Source organism: Tyto alba, unplaced genomic scaffold (assembly GCF_018691265.1).
Source record: "Tyto alba isolate M040663 unplaced genomic scaffold, T.alba_DEE_v4.0 Super-Scaffold_44, whole genome shotgun sequence".
Lineage (NCBI taxonomy): Eukaryota > Metazoa > Chordata > Aves > Strigiformes > Tytonidae > Tyto > Tyto alba.
The window spans coordinates 12287200-12312729 of record NW_024881320.1 but is presented as its reverse complement, the minus strand read 5'-3'; the positions used below and the strand labels follow the sequence as shown (position 1 = coordinate 12312729).

The 25530-nt window shown below is 45.8% G+C and overlaps 1 protein-coding gene across 2 annotated transcripts in view; it reads left to right on the top strand.

The window, feature by feature from the left end:
• Positions 1-25105, top strand: part of LIMK2 (LIM domain kinase 2) — a 32412-nt gene extending 7307 nt beyond the window's left edge. The window contains exons 1-15 of one of the 2 annotated variants that reach the window (XM_033001446.1): positions 3664-4046; positions 9063-9198; positions 10485-10594; positions 10845-11033; positions 11492-11597; positions 12943-13139; positions 13853-14039; positions 16476-16562; positions 17284-17415; positions 17681-17737; positions 17942-18007; positions 18810-18984; positions 20394-20449; positions 22372-22529; positions 23110-25105. In XM_033001446.1, the coding sequence (XP_032857337.1) occupies positions 3994-4046; positions 9063-9198; positions 10485-10594; positions 10845-11033; positions 11492-11597; positions 12943-13139; positions 13853-14039; positions 16476-16562; positions 17284-17415; positions 17681-17737; positions 17942-18007; positions 18810-18984; positions 20394-20449; positions 22372-22529; positions 23110-23266 (1866 nt within the window). In that variant the 5' untranslated portion in view covers positions 3664-3993 and the 3' untranslated portion in view covers positions 23267-25105. Of the gene's footprint in view, positions 1-3663; positions 4047-9062; positions 9199-10484; positions 10595-10844; positions 11034-11491; positions 11598-12942; positions 13140-13852; positions 14040-16475; positions 16563-17283; positions 17416-17680; positions 17738-17941; positions 18008-18809; positions 18985-20393; positions 20450-22371; positions 22530-23109 lie in introns of those variants that run through there. The other variant, XM_042805426.1, reaches the window with a different exon arrangement.
• Positions 25106-25530: the final 425 nt, after the last annotated feature.

The window sequence follows — 25530 nt, the reverse complement described above, 5'->3', positions numbered from 1 at the left end:
CAAATGTTGACAAATAAAGATGTAAGCAAAAGTGTGTATTAAGATTAATTTGAAATGTGGGGTTGTTTGATGCTTTTTAATCTTCCTTTAGTTTTTCAACTGTGAACACAGGTTTGTATACACAGCAGCTAAATTTGAGAGCAGGGGAAAGATCAGTAGTAACAAAAGACAGTTGGATTATGGTAAAAGCAGGAAGACAAGAATCTCCTGTTCTTCCCTGTATTCTCCAGTTTCTGGCAGTTACAGAAAGCTAATGTTAGGGACTCAGAGGTGAGAGCTCTTCTTCACTAATCCTGTGGGCTCCTGGGAATGTCTCTTTGAGGGTACATCCATCAGCATTGAAATCCACCAGCTCCCTATCAGCTTTAGGGAGAAATAGTTGCTAAGTGCTGTTTGTACACAGATCACCATCTTCAAGAGTTTAAAAATCCAAAGGAACAATGAAGCACTTTGCAGGTGGAAGCAGCCACATTCCTCAGGGGAATCTCTCAGCCACAGTATATTGATGAGAACCCTTTATATTTAAGGAGGAGTTGGGCATTCCGGTCTGAATTTTTTGTTAGTTGACTTGTGCAGCTTGTCTTTTAGGGCATTGTTATCAGAGCATTATTATATCAAGGTAATTAGAATTACTCACACAGCCGGGTACGTGGTAGGCTTTTTACATGAGTGAGACAGGATCCTTCCCTGAGGAGTTTAGCAGTCTGCACAGACAAAAAGCAGCAAGTTGGGAATCAAGTGAAGGTGCAGTGGTGTAAGTGCCAGTATTATTGCCACATGTGTTGCATTTACAGTTCAGAAGTCACTCTTTGCAAAACCATATATAATCTATGAAGTTTCAGTATGTTGAATTTCTTTGGTTTGCTTGTCAGCCCACACGTATTCAGGAGGTCTGGAGCCATTAGCTTAAGTATGGTGGAGATAGAATTTTTATCTCCATCCTAATGTTGTGCTTGGTGATGGGTACCAAGAAGGCATCACGGTGTAGGTCTGAAGTTCTGCTGCTGATTAGAAGTAAGATGTAATGATGGAGATGAGCTTCACTTCACAGTTCGTTTTAGCTTACTCAAGAGCTGTGTGCAAGACCTTTCACTCAGAAGTACGTGCATATCAAAACGGTATTAGTTTCAGGAGTTGATGTCAGGAGCTGACTCTGTCTTTCAACAGCAGCAAAGCACGTGTTGTGTTCTGTGTAAGTGCCTTGGAAATAGGATGAGGTGTTGGGATTGTGCTGAAATATTTGGCATGCCTCCAAGCTGCACCCATGCTGAAACAGAGACTTGCTGCAGACTCTTCAGGCATCATGCAGATGCCTCTTCCCCATCTTACACCAGTCCCACACATACCGAAGTGTCTGTCTGTACCAGGATAAATTTGTGTATCTTAGGGCTGGTAGATATGCTGAGCAATGCATCTGTCTGCAGGCACGCAGCTGGACAGCATGCACCCTGTGGCAAAGAGGGTGTCTATATGTGCAGCTTAACCTGAGCTGTTTTAAGATATTAATCATTTGAATATCCCAGTAGCTATGTGATGCATTTCTGTGGGGATAAACCTGTAATGGCTGCAACTCAATTTGCAACAAATTTAATGTTAAGTCATTGTTGAGGTTTTTAATTTGTTCCTTTTTATTTGCTAGTTTTATTTTTCAGGCTTCTTTCTGGCAAAAATTACTGTACAGTTCTAAACCACAGTAAGGAAAACAGCCCCCTGTGATGGCTACCTGTTTGTGGTAGAAATGCTGCCATCATTTGCAAGAGAGAAGATGCTGATATCTGACTTCAGTTGGTGAAAAATAAATTTGCGTTGTGCATTTTGGCCCTCAGCGATGGTATCAGTAAAATTATGTAGAAGAGATCCCCTCACACACTTGTTTATCAGCGTTTTTGAAATACAGTCACCCTGGCAGGAATTCAGATATAAAATGTATGAACACATTAACACCTTTTGCAGACCCCTTTTATCAGAGCTATTGTGTTCTCAAATTAGGTCATAGAGACAATAAGAAAGGCAAGATGGAACAAGAGAATTCTGTGTAGGAAAAAGTAACTTAATGGCTGCTTCTGGGGCTTGCTGCAGAACTAAAATAATTTTGATAAGATGTTTCCTGTTTAAATAGATGTTTGACTATGTGTCCTTTGGCTTTAAGGAAGTCTCAAACAAAATCCCTTCCCAGTTGCTTAGCTGTCTGGGTGGTTTTTATTACTTTGAAGTTCGGCTTTATCTGCTGGCTTCATTCACAGACTAGCTGGCTGCTTATCACATCTGTGGATCAAATCTTCAAAGGTTTTGTCTGAAGAGTTGGGATTTATGAGGTCACGTGGAATCCCCCTTGGAGGGAGTTCAGCCCATAGCAGCAGAATTGTGGGGAAAAGCTTTTGTCTGTAGGTGATACTGGGCTGGGGAGGGGCTCAGGGATGCACTGGAGGTATGTCTGCGTTGTGGGGTGGTGCTGATAGCCGGGGAAGCCTTGGATTGTGAGCGCTGGCCCATTTTCAGCACACAACATATAGAGAATGTGGGAGACCAGAGTGCATTCCTAGACACAGACTCACCGTGTTGCTGCTTCCAGTAGAGCTGTGTGAAATGTCAGAAGGAATTAGACCCGTGCTGGAATTGACAACCACATCGGGCTCTGCAGCGCTAAGCTTCGCTGCACTTTTACAGGCAGGATTAGCAACTGCATTGAATGGGTGAAAATGATGATTTTATATATTTTTTTTTTCCCAGAAAGGTGGCTGCTTATTAAAACTAATAAAAAAAAAAAAAAAAAAAAAGAAAAAACAACCCAAAAGGCTGCCTGGTTTTCTGCTTGCTTCAACAGCAAGCAGCAGCTGTCAAATCTGCAGCCAAGACTGCCTCGTCCCAGCCCCAGGCGTCCCTTGAACAATATGCCAGCAGAGACGAGCATCTCCAGTAAAAGCACATTTGAGTACTCTTGCCTCTGGAACATAGCATGATTTTTAGGCTGTGTTCAGGCATGCCAGGCTTTGCTGACTGTACAAAAATGGGAGGGCTTAGTGCAGCAGCATATGTTTGTTGCATTTCTGAGTGTCTTGCAAACAGCTTTAGCTGATTAGGCCACTAGAGATCATGCTTGGCTTCAGAGCAAGTGAAATGATATAACTACATGTGCTGCAAGCGGGAGAGAGTACTTGTCTGTGCTGATTTATACCTCTCAGCTTCCATTCAGGAGATGAAGATCAGGTTAAATGATTGCAGTGACCTCTCTTAAAACAGTGTTGGAAATAAAGTGATTTTTCCTTGGATGAAGCACACTGAGTTACCTCCTGCAAGAGGATGAACAATATAGAGGTACTGTGATGGTACTATAGCCCCGGCCACTGCAAGGGATTTAGGAAAGTATGTAGTAAACGTGAAATTGATGTGTTTGGAGATGCGGCTAGTTGTCTTTGTCGGACTCTGCCTTGACTGCTCTGTCAGAGTGTGCCACTGCTGCAAAGAGTAGTTTCACGTTTATGCACTTGGCTCTTACTTTGGCAAAAGCTGCTATCTTTCAGCATTTAGTAACGCAGCCCCTCTTTGGATCAAAGCCCCACCCCTTGGAAAGAAGTAGAGCTTATTCAGGCTCTGTAGCCACACGCTGTCCTGCAATGACTCCTCCTCCCCTCCCACCCTTGGGTGGAACCAGAGAAGGGAAAACTTGACAATAGTTAGCAGGCAGCAGAGCTCGCAAGAACTATTGCAGAAGCATGTCCAACTAGCCTGGTTAGCAGTTATTCTATCCTTCCCAAGGGTGCCGCTACTGCTGAGTGCAGGGGAAGATGGTTATAGCCATGGGAGCCAGGACAAATCTGAAACGGAATGAGCAGCCGAGAGACCTGGCATTCCTTGGGCAGCTTCAAAGAGAGGTGAAGTATCTGAATCAGCGCAAGATTAAATGAGCACTGGCTGCTGCCATGTTGGCAGAACAGAGCTGTTCAGAAGCAGTTGGACAAGTTTGTGGCTGAGCCGGTTTATCCAGTGTTGAAGATGGGAAGTTACTTGTCTGCCCCAGCTTACTTCGCTCCCAAGGATCCCTTTCGGTAAGTCTCGAGCAGGATTAGCAGCGGACCTCCAAACTGTTGTTTTCCTCCCATAATGCTGTCCTGAACAGTTCGTGTGCAAGGCGTGAAGAATGAAATCCAGTGCGTGTGTGCAGGGAACAGCCAGCTGCAAACTGGGGTCCTGTCTTGCTTTGAGGAGGTGATGGGGAGGATTCTTACTGGTGTCTCTGCAGCTTTCTGTTATGAGGGGCCAGCACCTGTGTCGTGAGGCAGTGTGTGTGTAGCACAGGCAAACAGACTCCCTTTCAGAGCAACATTACATGTGCCACTCAACCCCATGCCCCTGTGCTTTGCTCCACTGCCAAAGGAATGAGATTACTATGGCTGCTGCTGCTTGTCTCCTCCAAAACTACTTGTGCTTGGGGATAGCGCAGGGTAAGGTGAGGTGCTGCTCTTGTGAGTTCAGGAACATGATTTAATCTGCAGTGAGGCAGTGCATAATCTTGTTTGAGAAAAGAAATCAAGTACTTTGCAGGTAACTAGGGACAAGCAGTATGCTTCCCTTACATGGAAAGAATTTTTCTCCTGTGATATTTTGTTTTATAGTAACAACCATTCTTGGTCCAATTGAACAAATGAGGCTTGAGAAATGCGATCGCTACAGAATAAGGCTTTGATTGCATTACATCTCCGTAGTGAAAACTGTTAGTGGGGCTGAACACAGCCAGGATGGTGACTGATGCTGATGTGCTGATAAGGTGAACCCATGGGGAAAGGCACAGCTTGCAGTTTCATTGTCTCCCTCCTATCCCCTCCACTCAGATTTGCTCATTATTGATCCTTTTCCTGCAAATACTTTTGTACTGATTTGGGAGTAAGGAGCCTTTTGTTAAAACAGTCTAGGATAGGAGTAAATACTGCTGCGCAATTGTTAACCTGCTTTAGGCAACTTTATGAAACAGCATCTGCTTTCAGCAGGAGGAAAGCGAGCAGACATTCAGTAATTGTAATACGTGTAGGGCATCATGCTAAGCCACGGATACACCTTTTCCTAAGTGTGTGGAAATGGTTTTGCATAGTCAGAGTTTAAACACTCTTGTCTTCTAGTACTTAGTCTGTTTTCTAGTATCTGTTGCTCCACGTCTAGTGTCTCCTGTGTAGCCAGTACACACACTTCTGCTAAATCTGGGTGGGAAGCCTTTGGATTACCTGTGGGCTGGAGTTACGTTTTATTCTGCAGCTTTCTGTCTGTGTGACTGTCCCCTCCCGCGCTCTGCCAGCAGAATTGGAACCACAGCTCTTCTGAGCCTGTCTAGCGTTAACTGATCTAGCCTGACTGTGCGAGGGGTGCATTTTATTAATGAGCCCTTCTCAAAGGGATCTGTCTCTTCAGTGCCAGGGAAGTCTTTGCTTCCATGAGGGTATTGGCTTTCATTTAGATGTAAAAGAGAGGCCACATCAATTGAATCTCCCATCTCAATGAAATCCAGGCAGGTTACCTGTTGTGACCTGATCCTCCTACCACCCCCCACAAAACCAAGTAGCCATCAAGCAAGGATTTGTGAACTCTTTTCTGCGCCTGCCCTGCTACAGAGTGTCAAGACTGAACACTGCACCTAGATGCTGCCTGGGGTTCCTGGAGGATGGCTATGGGAGGGAGATTAATTTATTCTTTATAGCCAAGGCTGGGAAGTGAAGAATCATAATGTATGAGACTGTATAATCAGAGCAGGGCTCTGCAGCTCTGAAAATGGTGGCTGAGCAGCAAGAGGAAACACATCAGTGGGGCTGTTACCAGTCCTCCAAGAAACTTGATTACCATGCTTTGTTACTCTGTAATAAGAATAGCAAATAATCTAGGAGAAGATGAGCTGTTTCTCATCTATAAAAGACAGAGAAGCAAGAAATCTTCCTTTTAGGTTGTGTGACTGGCCAAGATTAGCTTGCTTAATACCTGTAGAAGTAACTGTCTCAGCTGATGTGAGCCCCAGCAGTGGCAGCACTGCAATGCCACACACTCTAGTGAGGAAGGAAAGGAAGGAGTGTTAACTCTTCTATCTTCTCTGATAAAATTCTGACATATCTCTTCAGTGAGAGTCATGTGGAACAATCATGTGATGCCTTTTATTATTTGGGCGAAGGCACTGAAACAGTTGAAGCAGGTCTTGAAACTATACCTGTGTGCTGTAAGCCAGTTCTCCACACCTGGCAACTCTAAAGCCTTTTCTACATTACAGAATGTATGGTACATAACAGAAGGTGCAGCAATTAATGAAGTAGCCAGTTAGCACCATTAGCAGCATCTATCCAGCCTCTCTGGGGCTGGTTGCTTTGCTCCTGTTGCCTCATTGCCCTGGGTGGGGCTCTGAGCCTTAAGATGCAAACTTGTCCTGCCCAGATTTGTTTAATTGCATAGCAAGGAACTGGCTGCTTGCTAGCTCCACCCCCTCACCTTCATTTTCCTATGGGTGTGTTGCAAATCAGATACCAGTGCTTACTTCCGCATGGAAGCAAAGTAATCAAAGTGCTGTAAGGTTGGAATCAAACCATGAAGAAGTAGGGAAAGGTGAGGGGAAGATAAGCATACATGATCCTCTAGAACCTACCTAAGCAGAATTGTGGTTGTGTTGCTTTTGCAGAAATTTTAGATTTTCTTAGAGAGAAAAGGGAGTGGTTGAAGGTGAAATTGGAGAGAGGTGAGGAAGGGAAGGTGTCATGCTTAAAAACAAGTAAATAAATAAATCACCTGCTTGGAGAGATCTTAGACATAAAGCTGGGTCTTGAAGTCCTGGTGGAGCAGTCTCCAGTATTGCTGTGCATCCCGAGTGCAGGTCTGGTCACAGCTCCCTGTTTGAAGATGTAATCACTCTTGGAGCATGCACTGGTACAGGCATGCACGCAGAAGTTGGATAAGTCTGAGAGATCCGATTTGCCCATGCTGAGCCAGATGTTCCTGCCACAAGGTGATAGAAATCTTTGCTGTTAGTCTCCACTTGCTCTTTTCTCCCTCCCACTCACCTACTTGATCATTCAGTGTGGGGTATTTACTGCAAATGAAAGCCAAAGGCTAGTGGTTGAAGGCAAAATGCATTGCAATGCCCTCTAGGTCTCTTGCATACCATGAGCAGGGTGTAACCAGGACAGTGCCCCACGGCTGAGGCTATAATGATGCATGTACCCTCTATGGCAATGTTTAAGTTACTGCTCTACATGCCTCAGACAAAATTGGCAGGGCCTGTTGCACGTGCTGGAGTTCTTTCCCATTGCTGAAGAAAGAGGGGAAGGATTTGGAGCTCTTCTGGGAGAACAAACACTATAAAAGCCAAATACATTAGAAGGAGCAGTTTTCCTGAGGGTAGGGTATGGCACTAAATACCTTGTGAGGTGTGTTTTCCCCTAAACCCATAGGCTGCTTACAAGCAGCTTCACCTTGTTGCTTTGCAGTCTCCTGAGATGGAGCAAATAACTCTCTCCATGTTGGAGCACAACCAGCTTCACATATCATCACGCTCATTACAAGCTGGTGGAGTCTGCAAGGAATGTCTTTGGCACAAATAAGCTTTCAGGAAGCTTGTGGAAGGTAAAGTCAACAGTAGCTCTCTTCTTAGACCTGGGAGCATGTAAAAAGTGCCCTCCACTTCCACTAGCTGACTTCAGGGCATTGGGTGCTGTAGAGAGGCCTGCTATCCTGGAGGGCACACACCCACCTAAACCCCCACCCTGGTGCAAAGGGATCCCCTCCATTGTAGTAACCTAGACAATTGCTGGGTTCCAGGGCAGAAGAAACTCTTCCTTCCACCTTTGGGAAAGCCTCGTACTGATGACAACACTGATCCTTGAGGTGTTTCTTTGAACCAGTTATTGGTGACTAACCCAGCTTGGATTCTGCACTCAGAAATGGCCAATACCAGACTAATTTTCCTTTTAAAGTCTGAGAACGTGTTGCCCAGGGCTAATGGAACAATCTTTAGTGATGCAACTGCTGTCTGTGCCTTATCTCTCCATTAAATCACACCTCTGTGCTGCAGAATTTAAAGTCCCCTGCCCAGTGCATCCTGCTGAGGCAGGATTACTTGTGCTCAGGAAACCTGAAGATCTGGGTTCTGCTTGTGATTTGCTAAAATGATATCTGCAATAGAATTGCGGCATCTTTTTCCTTAGGTTTTTTTGTTTTTTGGGGTGGGGCATGTGAGTTGTTTGTTTCTGGGGGAGGTATGTGTGTAGATAGAGGGTTAGTAATGGTTGCTTGTTGAAATGGGAGCTGATACATAAAGGATCTTGAGGCTCCATTAAATCAGAGAAATAATTTTGTTTGGGGTTTTTTTGGTTGGTTGGTTGTGGGCATTTTTTCTCATGCCCTGTCATCAGCAGAAGGAAAGGGAGGGCAGTTGGTGGGGAGAGGTGGAGGACTTTCATCACAGTTAACTGATGGATGCAGTAAGTATAAGGATGAACTGCTTTGAAAACTCTCCCTCAAATGGACAGTGCTGCAGTTGACCTTTTGGGAGAGGTCTACTTACAGAAGAATAGAAAGACTTTCCACAAAGGTTGGTGCAAAAATGGCTTTGTGTTGCATAAGGTAGCAGATCCTGCCTTTCTGTCCCCCCTCCCTAAACTGGCTGAGGAGACAGGTGCCGTGGCACAAGATGGTGGGATGCTCCAGAAACACTAAGTAGAAACGTCTGTGTGCTGGGCAACTCTGCAACTGGAATCTTGCCTCCAGGAAGAGGGAGAAAGCAGAGGAGCAAAGTTTCTAAGGCAGAATTTATAAACCTACTGCTGTGTTTTACTATATGAATGGGATTTGTTTTAAATGTTGGAAGCTTGTCTGTTCCTTTGTATTGGTTGATACCACCTCTCCTTACAAACCTTGGGTTTAGTGTTAATTTTCAGTTGAAGCAGCACTGGGAGATGGAGCTCTTTAGTACATCTGTAACTAGAGGAGCTTGTGGTGAGCTGCTGCTGAATGTCTGTTTTCTCCATGAAGGAGAGGACCTTTTTCATTGATTTGTGACTTGTTGCCAACTGGAACTTTGTTCCTTTGTTTCCTTCAAGGTGCTCTGAATGTCAGGATCCCCTCACTAACTGGTACTATGAGAAGGATGGGAAGCTGTACTGTCACAAAGACTACTGGGGGAAGTTTGGGGAATCTTGCCATGGCTGCTCTCTGCTGATGACTGGACCTGTGATGGTAAGGACTCTGAAGGACTCCTGCCCGGAGGCAGGACATGCCTTCCTCCAGCTCCTCAAACATGGTTGGGAGTTGCTCTAGCTACTCAGATAACCAAATAAACTGAAGATAATAGTCTCCTTAATGCTCTTTTCCAATCAGAGATTAGAAATGAGGTCTGTGTGTGCATTTTCTAGATAAAGATTAATTTTGAATGGGGGCAGCTCTTAAAGGAACGAGTTGTGAGGATCTGAAGCATGTGAACAAAGAAAGTAAGGTGCTGAAATGCATGGGCATGAGAAATAGAAAGGTGATTAAGGGGGCATGTGTTCAGTCTCTGTAGCACAGTGCCTCAGTGTCTCCATGGGGTGATTTTCCACTGCACCGTAGAGTCAAACCTCTCAGCTCAGGATAAGCAGCAGGTTCAGGCTTTGAGGAAGATTGCCATCCAAGTCCTGTCTGGACTGTGGCCAGAGTGGTTTCCTGGCTGATGGTTAGCCCCAATTGCTTTGAAGCACTGAACTCTTCCTGCACAATACGAGGCTCACCTAAATGTACCCCTCCTTGCCACAACCTTGCAAATATTAAACCTTCGAAACTGTCAAGAATGAAACATAACCGTTTTTTTTGCAGGGCCTAAATAAAAGCAGCATCATACTCGGTACTATGATCGCTACCTCAAAGGGAACTACCAAGAAAAGTACAGACAATTTCTCATTGCCTGCAGAAGTCTTTGCAAAATACTGTCAATAAGGGAAGTTCTTATAAGGAAAATAGAAAAATAACTTAATGAATAAAAATTTTCTTTAAAGTTATTTTGTTGTTTCAGTCTCAGCTAGCCTTTTTTTTTTTTTTTTTTCTGTCAGCTGGCTGGTAAACTATCTGATTTTGTGCATTGCCTGCCAAAAAAAAAAAAAAAAAAAAAAAGCTCTTTCAGCTTTATTAATTCAGGCGTAACGTTAGTTATCTTGCCAAGAGCAACTGAACAGGAAGGTTTAATATCTTGTTTACAAGTCTGCAGCAGACTATTAACTATTTTTGATAGTTGAGCAGCTGCCAAATATAGCAGAGGTTCCTGGGACACAAGCTTTGCTGTGCATGTTGACATGTTTGTTTCAGAGAAGTTTTGCAAACAAGGTGTGGAGGATGGGGTTCAAGAAAGGTAGAATGGGCTAATAGAACTCTCCAGTAAAAAACTGCCACTTGACTTTGAGATCTGAATGAACACGTTGATTAGCGAGGAAAGCAGTAGCTGCATCTGCTGGTGGATTTTGCCCCTACTAAGCTACTCCCTTTTCTGTCTCTAGGTGGCTGGCGAATACAAGTATCACCCTGAGTGCTTTGCTTGTATGAGCTGCAAAGTGATCATTGAAGATGGAGACACTTACGCACTGGTGCAACATTCCACACTCTACTGGTAAGATGGAGCTGCACTCTTTGCCACAGAGTTGCTTCCTGCTGTACGTGTAAGCCATGTTTAGCTGGCTCAGTGTGGATCAGCCAAATGCTACAGGAAGGAATGCCAGGAAGCTGCCTTTTGAGGGAGGGAGGAAGGAATGGTGAAAGCACCAAAAACTATAGCATATGGTCAATGAAGAAACTTGGAAGTGTGAGCTTGGCAGGGCAGGATAGGACACTGCCTTAATGACTTTCTTCACTTCTTTTAGTGGAAAATGCCATAACCAGATTGTGCTGACACCGATGATAGAAAAGCACTCCACTGAGTCTCTGCGTGAGCAGCTGCCTTATACACTGACCCTCATCTCCATGCCAGCAGCTACTGATGGCAAGAGGGGGTTCTCCGTGTCTGTTGAAGGTGGCTGCTCCAGCTATGCCACTGGTGTCCAGGTGAAAGAGTGAGTATGACAAGGCTGTCCATACAGTACATGTCTGTGCAGAGGGAGCTGGTAAAAACTCTGCAGCGCTGCTGTCCTGCTAGCTGCTTTAACTTCTGAGGGGATTTGTCTCGGCACAGCAGGGACATATGTTGACTAATAGCCATTTATGTTTGGTCTCCATTTTGCTCTTGTGACGACCTTAATTGATAAATTTATTTCTCAGTGCTGTGTCCTTCACTGAACACAAAATGAATTTGGTGAATTGTAATGACTAACGATTTTTGCCATTGGGCAAATAAAGAGCTCTCCCCAAACCAGCTCAGACCTAAGCACTTGGTCTAATGGTACCTCCCTGTGTTGGTAAATTAGTGTCATTTTATTTCAGAATATAAATATGAAGGGAAGCATCAGAGATCAAATATTTTATATCATTTTGGCTAAACTGACTTCCCACACACTATAATTCCCATATTTAGAGTTAACAGGATGCACATCAGCCCAGATGTCCGAAATGCCATCCACCCTGCAGATCGCATCCTGGAGATTAATGGAGCTCCCATTCGTACATTACAGGTGGAGGAGGTGGGTAGAGTTCTGTTCTGAAGCCTCCTTCTCCTCTGCCTTCCTACAGCTTTTCTGTTTCTCGGCACTGTTCTCACCCTACATACAAGGGTGTGTATGACCATAGTACTCATGCTGACAGTAGGAATAGACACAAAGACAAGCTTTGCTACCCGTTCCAGCTGAAGAGAAAAATGTAATAGATGGAAATGCAATTAGGGTGCAATTCTGATTTTGTGGCATTCAAACATGAAGGGAGGTAAGAAGAAAAGTGTAGGGCTGTGACATCTCAGAGGACAGAGAGGCAGTGAAGACGGTTCATGTGTTCCTAGTGAAGTCTACTTGTTTGATCCTTTTAGAGGCAGCTGCTAATACACAAAGGCTCAGCTGATCCTAGGGATGAGTTTCTCATTGCAAAAAAGGTATCTCATGTCTGTATTTACAATTAAATTCTTTATACAGATAACCGGTGATGCTGCAAGAGTGTAGTGAGACCACCATTACCTTCACTACGCAAGGGGTTTATTTACCATTGGTGCTAAAGAGAACATAAGGAGCATAGTAGACATCTCTCAGATGAATCTCCATGTTGCTTTTGCAAAGCTGTTTTGTGAAGCACTGTTCAGCATAGAAGCTTGTATAGCTTTTGAACACTTCTCAGAAAAGGAAAAAAAAAGCGTTTCATAGAATATGGAAGGGACCTCAAGGATCATCTGGTCCAACCCTTCTTGGCAAAAGCACAGTCTAGACAAGATGGCCCAGCACCCTGTCCAGCCAAATCTTAAAGTGTCCATGTTGGGGAATCCACCACTACCCTGGGGAGACTATTCCAGTGGCCAGTTGTTCTCACTGTGAAACATTTTCCTCTTGTGTCCAGTCAGAATCTCCCCAGGAATGACTTGTACCCATTCACCCTCATCTTTTCTATGTGACTCCTTGTAAAAAGGGAGTCTCTATCTTCCTTGTAGCCATCCTTTAAATACTGGAACATGGTGATAAGCCTTCTCTTCTCAAGGCTGAACAAACCCAGTTTTCTCAGCCTTTCCTCACATGGCAGGCTTCCTGGGCCTTTGATCATCTTGTGGCCCTTCTCTGGACCCTCTCCAGCCTGTCCACATCTTTTTTGATTAGGTCACTTGTAGCTGACCAGAAAGAAGAAGATTTGGATAGCATCAGGAACTTCTGTGTTACTAGCTTGCTTTGTCTGGTAGACAGCTGTGGTGTGTGCAACTAAACCACAACTATGGAGTGATCTCACTGAACTCTCTACTCTGATTCCTGAGGGGCATTCTGCTGTGTCTCCTCTCTCTCATGTCATTTGTGTTACTCCTTTCTGCTATCATCCTGTCCTTGGGTTTGGTTTCAGGTGGAGGAATTGATTCGCAAGACAAGCCAGACGCTTCAGCTGCTGATAGAGCACGACCCTGTCTCGCAGCGCTTGGACAGGCTTCGTTTGGACTCCCGTCTTCCCACCCACATAAAGCCACCCATTTCCCCACGCTCCCTCTCTCCACTGGACATCAAGGAGAATCTGGAAGGAACGCTCCGTCGGCGCTCCCTCAGGTACTCGGGAGCACTGCCTCTGGACCTGGCCTGCCTTTGCCCGGTGCTGCCTGGCTGGGCTGCTGTGGGCCTAGGCCTTGCGATTGCAAAGGACTGCAGAGACATGACTCAGCTCTGGCACGAGCCTTCGTACAAACCACTGGCGAAGTGGAGAGCTTTAGATTCTGCTGTTGACAAGTACTGTCTCTATTCCCTTTCAGGATGGCAAATTTTCATTAATAAAAATAAGGAGCTCTGCTTTTAATATAGAAAAACTAGTAAGTTTTACAGTTAGAAAATGTAAAGGTCAGATTTTTACTGGCCTTAAATGGCTGGGGAAGAATGTATCCTCAAAGGGAATATGGCTGAGACCTGGGACTTGGGAAGGATCTTGTCTTCCTAGACTAGGGCACTCAGTTGCTCATTCAGTTACCTACTAATCTTTGGTTAGAGATAACAAGTGCTGCACCTTCATAGCTCCCTCCTCCTGTTCACACAGCCCCACCTCTGACTGACAGTGCAGCACAGCGTGGTGTTGTTAGGCAGCTCTGACTTGGAAGCTTCTCTAGGTTTGTAAAAAGCTTCCGTGGTGCTGGGAGAGTATCTGGGCGTTGAGATGTGAAGAGCATTGGAGCACATCCAGAAACCGATCCCTTAGGAGCTAATGATGGGACATGTTGGACCAAAAGTTTCCTAGCCGCTTCCCTGATCTTCCTGTCTCCTTTGTTTTCCAGGCGAAGTAACAGCATATCTAAGTCTCCTGGCCCCAGTTCTCCAAAGGAACCACTCCTTCTGAGCCGTGACATCAGTCGTTCTGAATCCCTACGTTCCAGCTCTAGCTGCTCCCAGCAAATCTTCCGGCCCTGTGACCTGATTCATGGTGAAGTACTAGGAAAAGGATTTTTTGGACAAGCAATCAAGGTGAGCGAGGTCCTCAAACATTCATCATTTACTTTGATTACGACAGTGTCTGCCTATCTCAGGATTCTTTGCCCTGCTGATGGCAATCGGTCTTGGAACTCACCTGGTTTGCTCAGTGAGATCCATTTATCTGTTTCATTCCCTGACTGTGAGTGTCTCTGGCTGCAGGTGGTTTTGACTTTGTCCCCTTGGAATGTCAACCTTGGCCACACATACTCACCTCCTGAGTTAGATTTAGAGCTCCAGAGTACATGTGTCACCGCAACCACCTGGGGTGAGGTTGGAAGAATGGGGAACAAGCTACACTTTCTCTTACGAGCATCTTTCTTATGAAGAGGTGCATTCAATTCCCCCGTACAGCATTTCTCACCCACCCTCAGCGTGGCATGCTCGGGGGTTTGCCAGGCTGAGGTAGTGACCATCTCTGAACCCCTAGAGAGCCTAGACGGCTTGTCAGTGTGGTGGTGGTCAGGTCTTTCGTGACTCTTAAAATTAAAATCTCCATTAATAGCAGTTCTCTTGCATTTAAGCTCTCTGGACTTGACTGGGGATGCTTCAGCAGCTCCTGTCCTGGCATCCCTGACATCATCAGGGGGCATCTTCCTCTACCTTACTAAGGTGCTGTGAGCTACTCGGTGCTCGATTGCTATTCATCATGTTATAGGATTTCTTTCCTTACACCTGTATGAACTTCAGGTGTCCAGCCACCATATTCATCTCATGCTTCCATGGGAGGTAGTGAGCCAGTACTACAATCCCAATACTCCTGATCCATACTAATGGACATATTTCTCTTCTCCTCTGCTCATAGAGAAATAACAGGTCCAGGTAAGCAGAACCTTTCCTCTGTCGCATGCTTTTGTCATCTGTGTCCCCACAGTTAATGGCACAAAGGCATTTCTTTTCTGCTTAAATTACCTGATAGCCGTCCTGTTCTGGTGCATGCTCTGGGAGTTAAAACTGCCCTCTTGGAGTTTCATGATGACACTTGTTTCAGTTTTGCTGGTATGGCAGCTTAAGAATTCCACTTAGCCTTGTCTTGTCTTTGTCTCTTCACTTACCTTTATCTTTGGGTATTAGATGTCCCTGGCTTTCATGTCCCTGGCTGAAATGTGTAGTGTTCCCTGGCTCGCTACTTGTATATGGATGCTTGATTTCAGACAGGAGCAGAAGAATAATGTACTCTTGCTTCTGTTGTGTTATTCCACACATTTGTATTTTACCTATGTCAGCCTTGGTCTGTCCTGTGGTTCCAAACAGAATTAGTGTGCCACAGTGTTTGTAAGAGCTTATAATCTTCCTAAACACTGTAACTGGGTCTTGTGTTCTATATTGCAGTTCTGGAGGTTTTCTGAAAGGCTTTTTATTTTAAAGGGTATGAGGCAAAAGAAGTGACGCCTCTCTTGAGATTCAGATTGACTGTTTTTGATGCAACGAGTACTGTACCTGATCAGAATAGTTCTCTTCTGTTCCTACAGAGAAGGTGGTTGTTTAGTTACCTAGAGATCGTAGGGAGTCTGAGCTGGCCAAATTAAAGCACCCAAGAGGAGAGGATTTCCAGGAAGACCTGCTCATCAGAATTTCAACCCTTTCTACTCACTCATGCACCCCATGCAAGCAAGGCAGAGGTGGATAAAAGAAACCTCTAGAATACAGCAAAATGCCAGAAACTAGTTGGATACAGGCAAACAGCTTTTGAGAAACTGGAAATGCTTTCCATGTCAAGAGCCAGGAATTTTATTACCTGGTATTTATGGTGGATTTCTGTGTTTCCATCATTCTGGGGTAATCCTTGCAGGTAGCAATACACTGCTCCCAAGGAGCATGGTAAAGTAACTGCTTCCTACCTTAACTGAACAGTGTGTATATCTCGGTTCTTCTTGCATGTGAGTAAGTTTGATAAGCTCATCAGAAACCATCAAGCTTTAGTCCCCATAAAACCAAAGCATGGAGTTTCTGATGTGGTTTCTGATGCAAGTGAATGCCGATTCCTTTGCTGATACAGACTGTTGTTGCTAGGGTCTGTATACAAAAGGTGAGCATCACACTGGGCAAGTACTTTCTGCAAGGGAACTTGAGGCATGCACAAGTATGGAGCTGATGCCTTCAGAGGCTTTGACAGCCTCTATGCATGCTCAGCCCTATGCTACCTAAAATGGAGACTTCAGCTCTTGCTCTTGGGATGCTGTTGATCTCTTGGTATTGATCCTCTGTCAGCTTTCAGTAGTTTCTGTTTCACATACAGAATCTTTGCTGAATTCTGAAAGGAGAAATTTTATGCAGTTTTCTGCAGATCCCTGGGCTCTGAATTTTCACCCATCTATATTCCCCTCTGGATGGAGGGAAATGTTACCCTCTCTTTCAGAAGAGTTGCAAGAGCATTGGAACTATGTATTCTTGAACCTTGCCTGTAGTTGTGGTTTCTGTTTTCACTAGGTGACCCACAAAGCAACAGGAAAGGTGATGGTGATGAAGGAGCTGATTCGCTGTGATGAGGAAACACAGAAGACTTTCTTGACAGAGGTAGGAGCAAGATTTCAAAAAGCTTCTGAGCCAGTAGCGTGGTGGAATTCTCTTCCATCTTTTCCAGAGAGACAGAGTGATCATGTCAGCAACCTGGCAGGAATCAAGGTGTTAAGGAGGGAAACATCACATGGAAAAGCTGACATGAGCTCAATGTTTGCTGCAGTGAAGTGTGACTCACACTGAGCAATAGACATGGATTCAGCTCCCAGTTCATTAATTTTTCAATGATAAAAAGCAGACTGAGTCTGAGGCAAATTGAGCTGTGCAATACATAAAGGATTTCTCCCTTGAGCCTTGTGCATAAATACAAACGATGAGGGCCAATATCTGTAAGATATTTAAGACTCCTGCTGTATTTAAGCTTAACTATTTTCTTGGTGGCTGCCTACCACGTTTTTCAAAGTCAGATTTAGCTTAAAGGCAGCTCCCTTAAACACCTGACACGTGCAATACAGACCAGATAGCTGCCCTGCAGAGTTCCTGTCTCTTAAAAATTATCCAAACTCAAGGGTGTTGTCTTTAAAGACTAAGATCAAGTTAGTTGCACGGTGTGAAAATAAAGAGGTAACAGTTAATTTGACTGCCTGAAGGTTGGGTTTTGAGTGTACTCTGTGATCCCTGGGGGGACCTCCAGCACTGGAGTGCTTGTCACCACAGAGCAGATCTGTCAGGACTTGTTCCATTCTCTTCTTTGGGGTGGGATGTCTCTGCTTTCCAGGTGAAAGTGATGCGCAGCCTGGATCACCCCAATGTCCTGAAGTTCATTGGTGTACTGTACAAGGACAAGAAGCTGAATCTCCTCACTGAGTACATCGAGGGGGGCACCCTGAAGGACTTCCTCCGCAATGCAGTGAGTATGAAAGCCTGGTAGACCTCTACTCAGTGAAGTTGACAGTGTGTTGTTGGTTGCACCAGCCTTATGGTGCTTGTTGTTAGTTTCTTCCTTTAGAGCTGTGTGAAAAGCAGCTTCTTAACTGTGGGTGGCCTGAGGCAGGAAGCACCCCCTTTCTTGGGGCTGTATTGTCTGACTGTTGTAAAGGTCCACGTTGAGGAGGAATTGGTGTCACCAGCTAGCTGGGAAGATAATCCCTGACCACTGAGGACTTGTCTTTCAGGACCCATTTCCCTGGCAGCAGAAGGTCAGCTTTGCCAAAGGAATTGCCTCTGGAATGGTGAGTTGGACTGTGTCCCTTTGTCACAGAACAGACTGTCAGGGTCAGAGCTGCTTCAGCAGGGTGGTGTGTGAGGGGTTCTGGATGCTGCCTGACTACTAGCATCTGGTTGTTGAAGGTCTGTAAATGTGAAGGGCATGTAAATGTAAATGGTGAGCGTTCACCTGGGAACCCCTAACACCAATTTTTCTCTCTCTATTCCAGGCTTACTTGCACTCCATGTGCATCATTCACAGAGACCTGAATTCACACAATTGCCTAATTAAGTTGGTGAGCTACACCTCTGTTCCCCGCAGCATGCTGCTCCCCTCCTTGTCATCTTCCTTCCTTAGTTTTCTCCACACAGTATTTCCTCTTTTGTCAGGGTGGAACTGGTTTCAGAGAGGCTTTTAGTGCCCTAAACAAGGGAGATTCATCTTCAGTAGGATTTTCCACACTGATCTAGCTTTCACCATTTCTTCATTCTGTTCTCTTACCCACTTTCCTGTGATAGCATCTCCTATTAACAGTCACGTTACGAGACTTAGTACAGCTCTGTTCCTTATTTCAACTATGAAATGTTCTCTACAGCTGCTTCTGTTCTTTTAACCACTTGATGACTTTTTTATTGACACTCAGGATTCAGACAAGTGTGTGGGTGTGTGCATGTGTGCGCTCTCTCTTTTTGAAATGCTAGGTCACAAGATTTCTGTGTAGTTTCATTCCCTCAAGACTTGCCCTTTTTCACTTGGCTGGAATATGAGATTAGCATATGGGTTTCAAAGAACCCAGGGTGAAAGTCTAAGTTCATTCCTGGCCAGGTAGAATAGGAGGGTCTGAAAGGAAAGGTCTGGATTTGCCCTGGCAAGTGAGGCCAAACTGATGGGATTAGCGTTAGTGACCACAAGACAATGAAGAGAGGAAATGATGAGTTGGGATCATGAATTGGGTGTCTTACACCTTTCTAGACAGCTTGCTATACTCATCTGGCTGCAGGAAACCTTGATAGTTGATAATGAACAGGAATTGCAGCCTCTTTGCTCCTGAAAGGAGCTGAGAGGAATCAGTGTCTTGTACTAAATCCCTTGTGTAGGATAAGACGGTGGTGGTGGCTGACTTTGGTCTGTCTCGGCTGATTGTGGAGGAAAGAAAAAAGCCCACTTTGGAGAAGCCATCTGCCAAGAAACGAACCCTACGCAAGAGTGACAGGAAGAAGCGCTACACGGTGGTTGGCAACCCATACTGGATGGCCCCAGAGATGCTAAATGGTGAGATTCTGATACCAGGGTGCAGGTGAGGAGACGGCCTGTAACAGGGTATCAGGATGATAGGATTACTGAAAGCTTCTGGGCCCTAGTAACAATCAAACTTATTAGAGCCTATGGTTTTAGACCTGCTAATATGCAAGCTTATTTATACACATAGGTACCTAGCTGCACTTGCAGTACCTGACCTGATAAGCTTTTGTACCAGCCAAGGTAGTGTTTCAGGTTTGACAGCAGGACTCTTCAGGAGGGCGGCTGACCAACACTTGCTATGATCCAGATAACATGGAAGACAAAAGAGGCCTGAAATAAAAACCGGAGATCAATTTCTGTTATAACTCATGCTTTGGAATTGCCCCTTGGGACAGGGAATCATTAAACTCCAGGATGAGGTTTACGTGTGCTGTTGTGTAGATCCAGGGAGAAGCCAGCTGCTGCTAGGTTTGCTGAAGCCTCGGGATTGGGGTGGGAGTGGTCCCAGTGCAGGGAAATCTGGTTTTTGGCAGGCAGCCCTCAGTTGCATTAAGGATGAACTATGTCCCTTAGGGGAAAATCTGCCCCTGCAAGACTTGAGGTAAGGGTGAAATACAGTGAATCCAATTTCCTCCTAATGAGCAGGTTTGTCTGACCAGGTTGGGCAGTTTGGCCAGCTATGATATCAGTATTGTCCAACATAGTCCACCAGGGAAGGGAGGACTGAGCTCCTCTTCCCCAGCTCAACTCTTCTTCATGCTGCTTTCTTGCGTGCTCTGTTTTCCTTCTCTCAAGGCCTACAGGCCCTACTGCAGTCTGAGGCTGCTTCTCAGAGCCTGTCTCAGACCTGGCATTTGTCAAGAGAACAGCAAGAGCATAGTCTGACATCACCACTGAAAGCAAGGCTGTTTACCAGATACTGGCTTGGGAGAGGCGTGTCTGTAAGCAGAGAATGGCATGCTGGAGCCAGTCTGCTTTCCCAGATTCAAAGTGCTGCGAGTGTGTAATTTATTATCTCTGCAGTCACTGCAGCAGGGACTGGGCACTCGCTGGCTGCTGGGGAAGCTGAACACTGACTCAGTGCACTGTAGAGATGCACTAGAACAGCAATCAATGGGAACGGGCAGGAGCTTTCCATAGTTATCCTTAGAATTTGCTCAGACTTCCGATACACGAGGAAGGCTTCCCTGTGTTGTCCTGTAATTCCCCAGCAGAAGAAAGAAGCAGGGTTAAAATATGTGATGGCAGTGTACATGAAGATGCAGTTGGTACCCATATCTTGGGGCAACTGATGCTGCTGAGATTTAAGCCTTGCTTTGTCTCCTGTTTTAGGGCCCTCTAGGGAATAGCCTTAGTTAAGCTTTGGACTGGCAGCTTCTGGAATAGCTGGATGGGGAACTGCCTCTCACAGAGCTGAGAATGTCTTATGTTTCCTGCAGGACAGAGCTACGATGAGACAGTGGACATCTTTTCATTTGGGATTGTTCTCTGTGAGGTAAGTCCAGGACATCACATGGCATCTTTAATGGCCCTCTTCCCCAGGGCCATCTCCTTGCACACATTGGATTAGCCAGTTCTCTGTGCCTGAGTGTGCAGTCTGGGACCTAACAGCACAGTGAATTAGGCTGGGAGTACAAGCTTACCCTGTCTCTGTTCCCTCAAGGAAGTTAACTGTCTTGTAACTTTTTGGTCCCAGAGAGTTTCTTCCTGGACTGAAAGAAACACAGAGGTTCCTCCTGGACTGAGAGAAGCTATAAAAAGTCCATCAGGTTCTGATCAAAACCTGGTATCCATTTGAAAGTAGGCATATTCGCTAAAGCTGTGATACTTTTTTCTTTTTCTACTGCCTCATTAAAAGAACAATCAGCTGTATGATATCAGCAAATTCAGGGCCTCCGCTGGGGATAGCACTTCACTTCAAAGAAGGGAAAACTGAAACCTCTTTGCAGGTTGATTAATGAAGCTTGCACCCTGAAGTCTGTTGGCTTAGATTGTCTGAGCCAATGCAGTCTTCCTGTTATATCAGGCTTTTCTGTCTGCAGAACAGAGAGCACCACTGAAAAGCTGAAAGATATTTTCAGCTTAAAAGGTGTGTAAGATGGTGGAAATACAGATGAAAGGCGGGGTATTATGTGTACGGATAACACAGCAGTTGCAGGAACACCAGGGGAGACTAGCGCAGTTTCATCTTCAGTGTTTCAATGAAGGGGACAAAGAAAATATCTGTGCATAAATCTTTGTGGCCTCATCTGGAGCTCTGTTTACACTGGGCCCTCCTCTCAGAGAATGTGGCTGTGAGTGATAGATTTAGGAACTTGAAAAATCTGTATGTGGGTTTAAAACAATTGTTTCATCTAGAAAAAAACACAAATAAAAGGGTAGTAGCATATGAACATTTTCCTTGTCACCAAAATAAAGATGCTAAAAAAAGGAAGTTACACACTCAAACAGATAAGGAAATAACACTGCCAAAATACATAATGGGCGTTCCACTGTCTAGTTACAGGATGCGGTTGTCCTTATGAGTTATTGGCATAGAAAATCCTGGGTGGTTATAAATAACACTTTTTGTGATACCCGATGATGCTTTAAACCTAATACGCTCCTTCATGTGAGAGTTTGTATTGACATTGACCTTGTCTGAGTCCAGATCTCTGCTTTGGTTTCTTTCCCTCTTATTATGGTTTGAGTCTCGTATTGCTGGAGGAGGTGAGTGCACCTCAGTGGGGTAGGTGGTGAGCACTGGGACTGCTGAGTGCTGGGGCAGGGCTTCTCTCTGTTCACCCAGCCCTTTCCTCCTCTCCCTGCAACCTCCGGGGCATTAACAATGGTTGTTCTGCTCTCTGCCCCCACCCTCCGGCTGTGGGTGGGGTTGAATCTGCCAGGAACAGAGCAACTCAAAATTTGTGGTGCTGTTGACTTCACAGCATCGTTTAGGACAGACTGGGTAGACAGTGGAGCTTTGCTGGTGGTGTGGTAGGACTGTGTGAGGGGGGAGAGTTGGGATGGTGACACAGGTTGTGTTGATTCCCTGCGATCGGCAGGGCCTGCATCATCCCCAGCAGTGTACAGCACAGTAGCTGACCCAGCAGCAAGACACTGTCAAGCTCCCTGGGAGGTGTACATCATCCTGTGTCTTCTAGCAGAGAGACTCTGGGGAGAAAGAGAAGGCATCTGGACCTTCTTTCACAACAGCAGCCACATTGCCAGGTCTTGAAAAAGTTTCATGTGAAGTTTTTCTGTATGCGGTGCCTTGCTCATTCCCGTGTGTAACTAGCCCCATTTGAAAGGAGGAACAGTGTTTCTGCTCTTTCACCCTGATACTTTGAAGGAGCCCCTGCCTGATGCTGAAATTCCCTGTTTGTTAACACTCTGGAACTGTTGCTGTACTTAAGTGATCCTCCCATTTTTCCCTAGATCATAGGCCAGGTTTATGCTGACCCAGACTGTCTCCCACGCACACTGGATTTTGGCCTTAATGTCAAGCTGTTCTGGGAGAAGTTTGTTCCTGCTGACTGTCCTCCAGCCTTTTTCCCTCTGGCTGCTATTTGCTGCAGACTAGAACCAGAGAGCAGGTAGGTTTGGGGTCTGGAGGACTCTTCTTTGTAAACCTGGAGGATGTGTCTGTATCCCCTTAGTAGTAGGATTGCTCTGCTCAGAGGGCGGAAGAGGGCTGTATTCCAACCTTCTGCAGGAATGCTCAAAGGCTTCCACGTGAGGAGAGACTAAAGACTCATCGGGTTGGGAGACAGACAGCTGTATATGGTCGAGGCCTCTGAAACAATTTCTGAGACAGATGGTAACGGAGGAGTGATTGTTCAGGGTTTCTCATGTATAAAAATCAGGGGCAGACCTTGGCAGCAGCTCTGGAAGGTGAATACTTCATTTGATTTCAGTTGTGAAACCTGCAGCTTCAGAGCAGTGTTGATACCTGTGGGTTCTAAAAGAGCCAGACCTCCCCAGCCATCGCCTGTAAAAATGGGTAGCCCAGACAAATTGGAACTTTGCAGTCTTGGAAGCTGAATGGGAAGGGATCTTGTCCCTGTGCACACGTCTGTGCACAGGAGAGGGGTGTGGATGGACAACTGGCTCAGCCTTTCCAGATGCTGTTCTGCTTCCATTTTCCCACTCACATTTCTTTACTGCTGCTTCTAGGCCCCCTTTTTCCAAGCTGGAAGACTCCTTTGAAGCTCTCTCTCTCTACCTGGGAGAACTTGCCATCCCCCTTCCATCTGAGCTGGAGGAGCTGGACCACAACGTGAGTGTGCAGTATGGACTGAACCGTGACAAGCTACCTGAAAACACAAGCTAGTCAGCCCATCCTGCTGCCTGCACCACTTCCACTGGAGTTGAGATGAGTGACAGGGAGGGAGATGCACTTCAGCCACTTCCAGGGCATTAATGGGGCACCACGCTGTGCGTTTGCTGCATTGCCTCTCTCTCCCCACCCCACACCCCTCCTCTTGGACATCCTGATTCACTGTGGATTTCTGGCATGTTTCAGAAGCAAAAAGGGCTGTTTCCTGCCAACTGCACCTAGGAAAGCTGCTCAACACTATTTTTCTGGCTTGAGAAATGTTTCTCTGGCCTTTTCAGGCTTCTTTACTGTGGTGCCTTAGAACTTGGCTGCAAGCTGTGAAGCCACCCTGGCCTGTCTGCCAGGGTGGGAATTGCTATAGGAGACTCTTCTGGGCAAGGACCAGCACTTCTGAAACTGCTTCTCCCGCTGACTACCCTGCTCGGAAAGCTGGGGAAATTGGACACCCAGCAAAAGGCCCCACCAGGACAGCATGTGTGTGTATGTTTGTGCATGTGTTTTCCAGAACAACCCACTGAGATTTTGGCCTCCAGGGTGCATCAGGGGAGGGAGTGAAAAGCCCCAGGAACTGGGCAGATCTCCTGAAATACCTTGTCTGTGGGGAAAGAGTGTATGAATTTTTGTTTTGGTTTGGTTTTGTGGGTTTTTTCCTCTGTCTCTGAATACCTCCAAAAGCCTGCCTAGAAACACTAAGACTGAGCTCTGCTTACCCCTCCTGATGGTGAACAAGGCAGGCAGCAAATGAGCCACTTGGGCATCTTCAGACCCTGAGCCTGCACAGTGAGTTTGCCTGCCCAAGAAACTTAACTTAGGTGAAAGTATTTGAACCTGAATGTGTAGAACTGCACTAGGCCCTGGCTGTGGACATCCGTGGAGTGCTGAAGCTGCTCGAGATCTCAGCCTGTTGGACCCGAGGTGACAGAAAGGGTGGTAGAAGGTGCTCTTCAGAAAGCCAAAGGTCTGAAGTGGCTCAGACTTTGTACATGGACAGTGGCAAAGGGGGACATGCCCAAGATTACTTAAAGGATGGACTTGTCATGAACAGAAAAGTGCTGGAGAATGTCCCATCCTCCCAGGGGTGGCAGCTGGAGAACTAATAATTCAGTTGCCATTACCTCATCCTTTCCTGCAGGCTGTGCAAGTTGCTCCCTTTGAAGGTCCTCCTTGCAGCTGCTGCTGCAGCACCTGAGCTGATTCTCCAAGCAGAAACTTCCCTCAGGATCATTCCCTGCTTTTGGGGAGAAAAAAAGGGCTTGGAGTCACTGGGAGGTGGGCAGGGGTGTATTTTCTTCCAGCACTTCTCTTCTTCCTCCCTCTGTGGGAGAGGGAAGAAAGCTACTGCTGTAGTAGCTTGTGTGCTTGGCAGAACTGAACAAAAAGCTGGCTCAAGTCCTGCTCTGAAGTTTCACAAACACCTTGGTTTAACTGGATTTTTAGTGTGCTCCTTTCTCCCCCCCTCCCTTCGGTATTGAATGGTGGGGAATGGGTGTTAAGTCTTTGCTGTTACTTTGATTTCCTCCCCCTACCTGTTTATGCAAAATAACATGGGACCAGCCCTCACCTGACAAGGCAGGGGGGGAGGGGGCCTGTTTTTAGTCTGTGTAGTGGTTTTAGAAACACTGGGGACTCCCTCTGCTGTGAGGCAGTGGAGGAGCCTCTCTAAACTGGGTCCAGTGGATTCAGGATTAATAGGATTTGCCCTTTCCTTCCCCCTCCCAGGCTGGTTTGTGAGGGGAGAGTCCTGGGTGATGTGTGGGTGGGGTTTATGAACTGTGATTTGCACAGCTCCATGTTCTAACTAAATTAAAAAGCAGTAAATGTATGCTATGAAAACAAGCGTGTCGTCTCTGTGTTACATAAAGCACGAAGCTGTAACTTTCTCGGGTTTCTGTTGTCACAAAAGGGCAACATCAAAACTGCACAGATCATCTAAAACTCCTTTCCTTGAGCCAGAGGGCTCTGCCACATTTACAGAACTACAGAGATGCAGTGCAAGTGCTCTGTAGTGTAGAGTGATGGAAATGGAAGAAGTTGTCAAGTTTTGGTGGTTGGTGGATTTTTTTAACAGTGGACAGGAGACAGCAGAACATGGAGCTTCCCTCCATTTTCCTTTTCTGATTCAGGGATAAAAATACAGCTTGTTCCTGGAAACCTCTTATTCTGAAATACGTAGTTCAAGGGCTATTTGTCCAGGTAACAACTGAACGAAAACGCTAGCTCTGTCAGTGCCCCCTGTAACCTGCTGTGCTTTGTCTCCA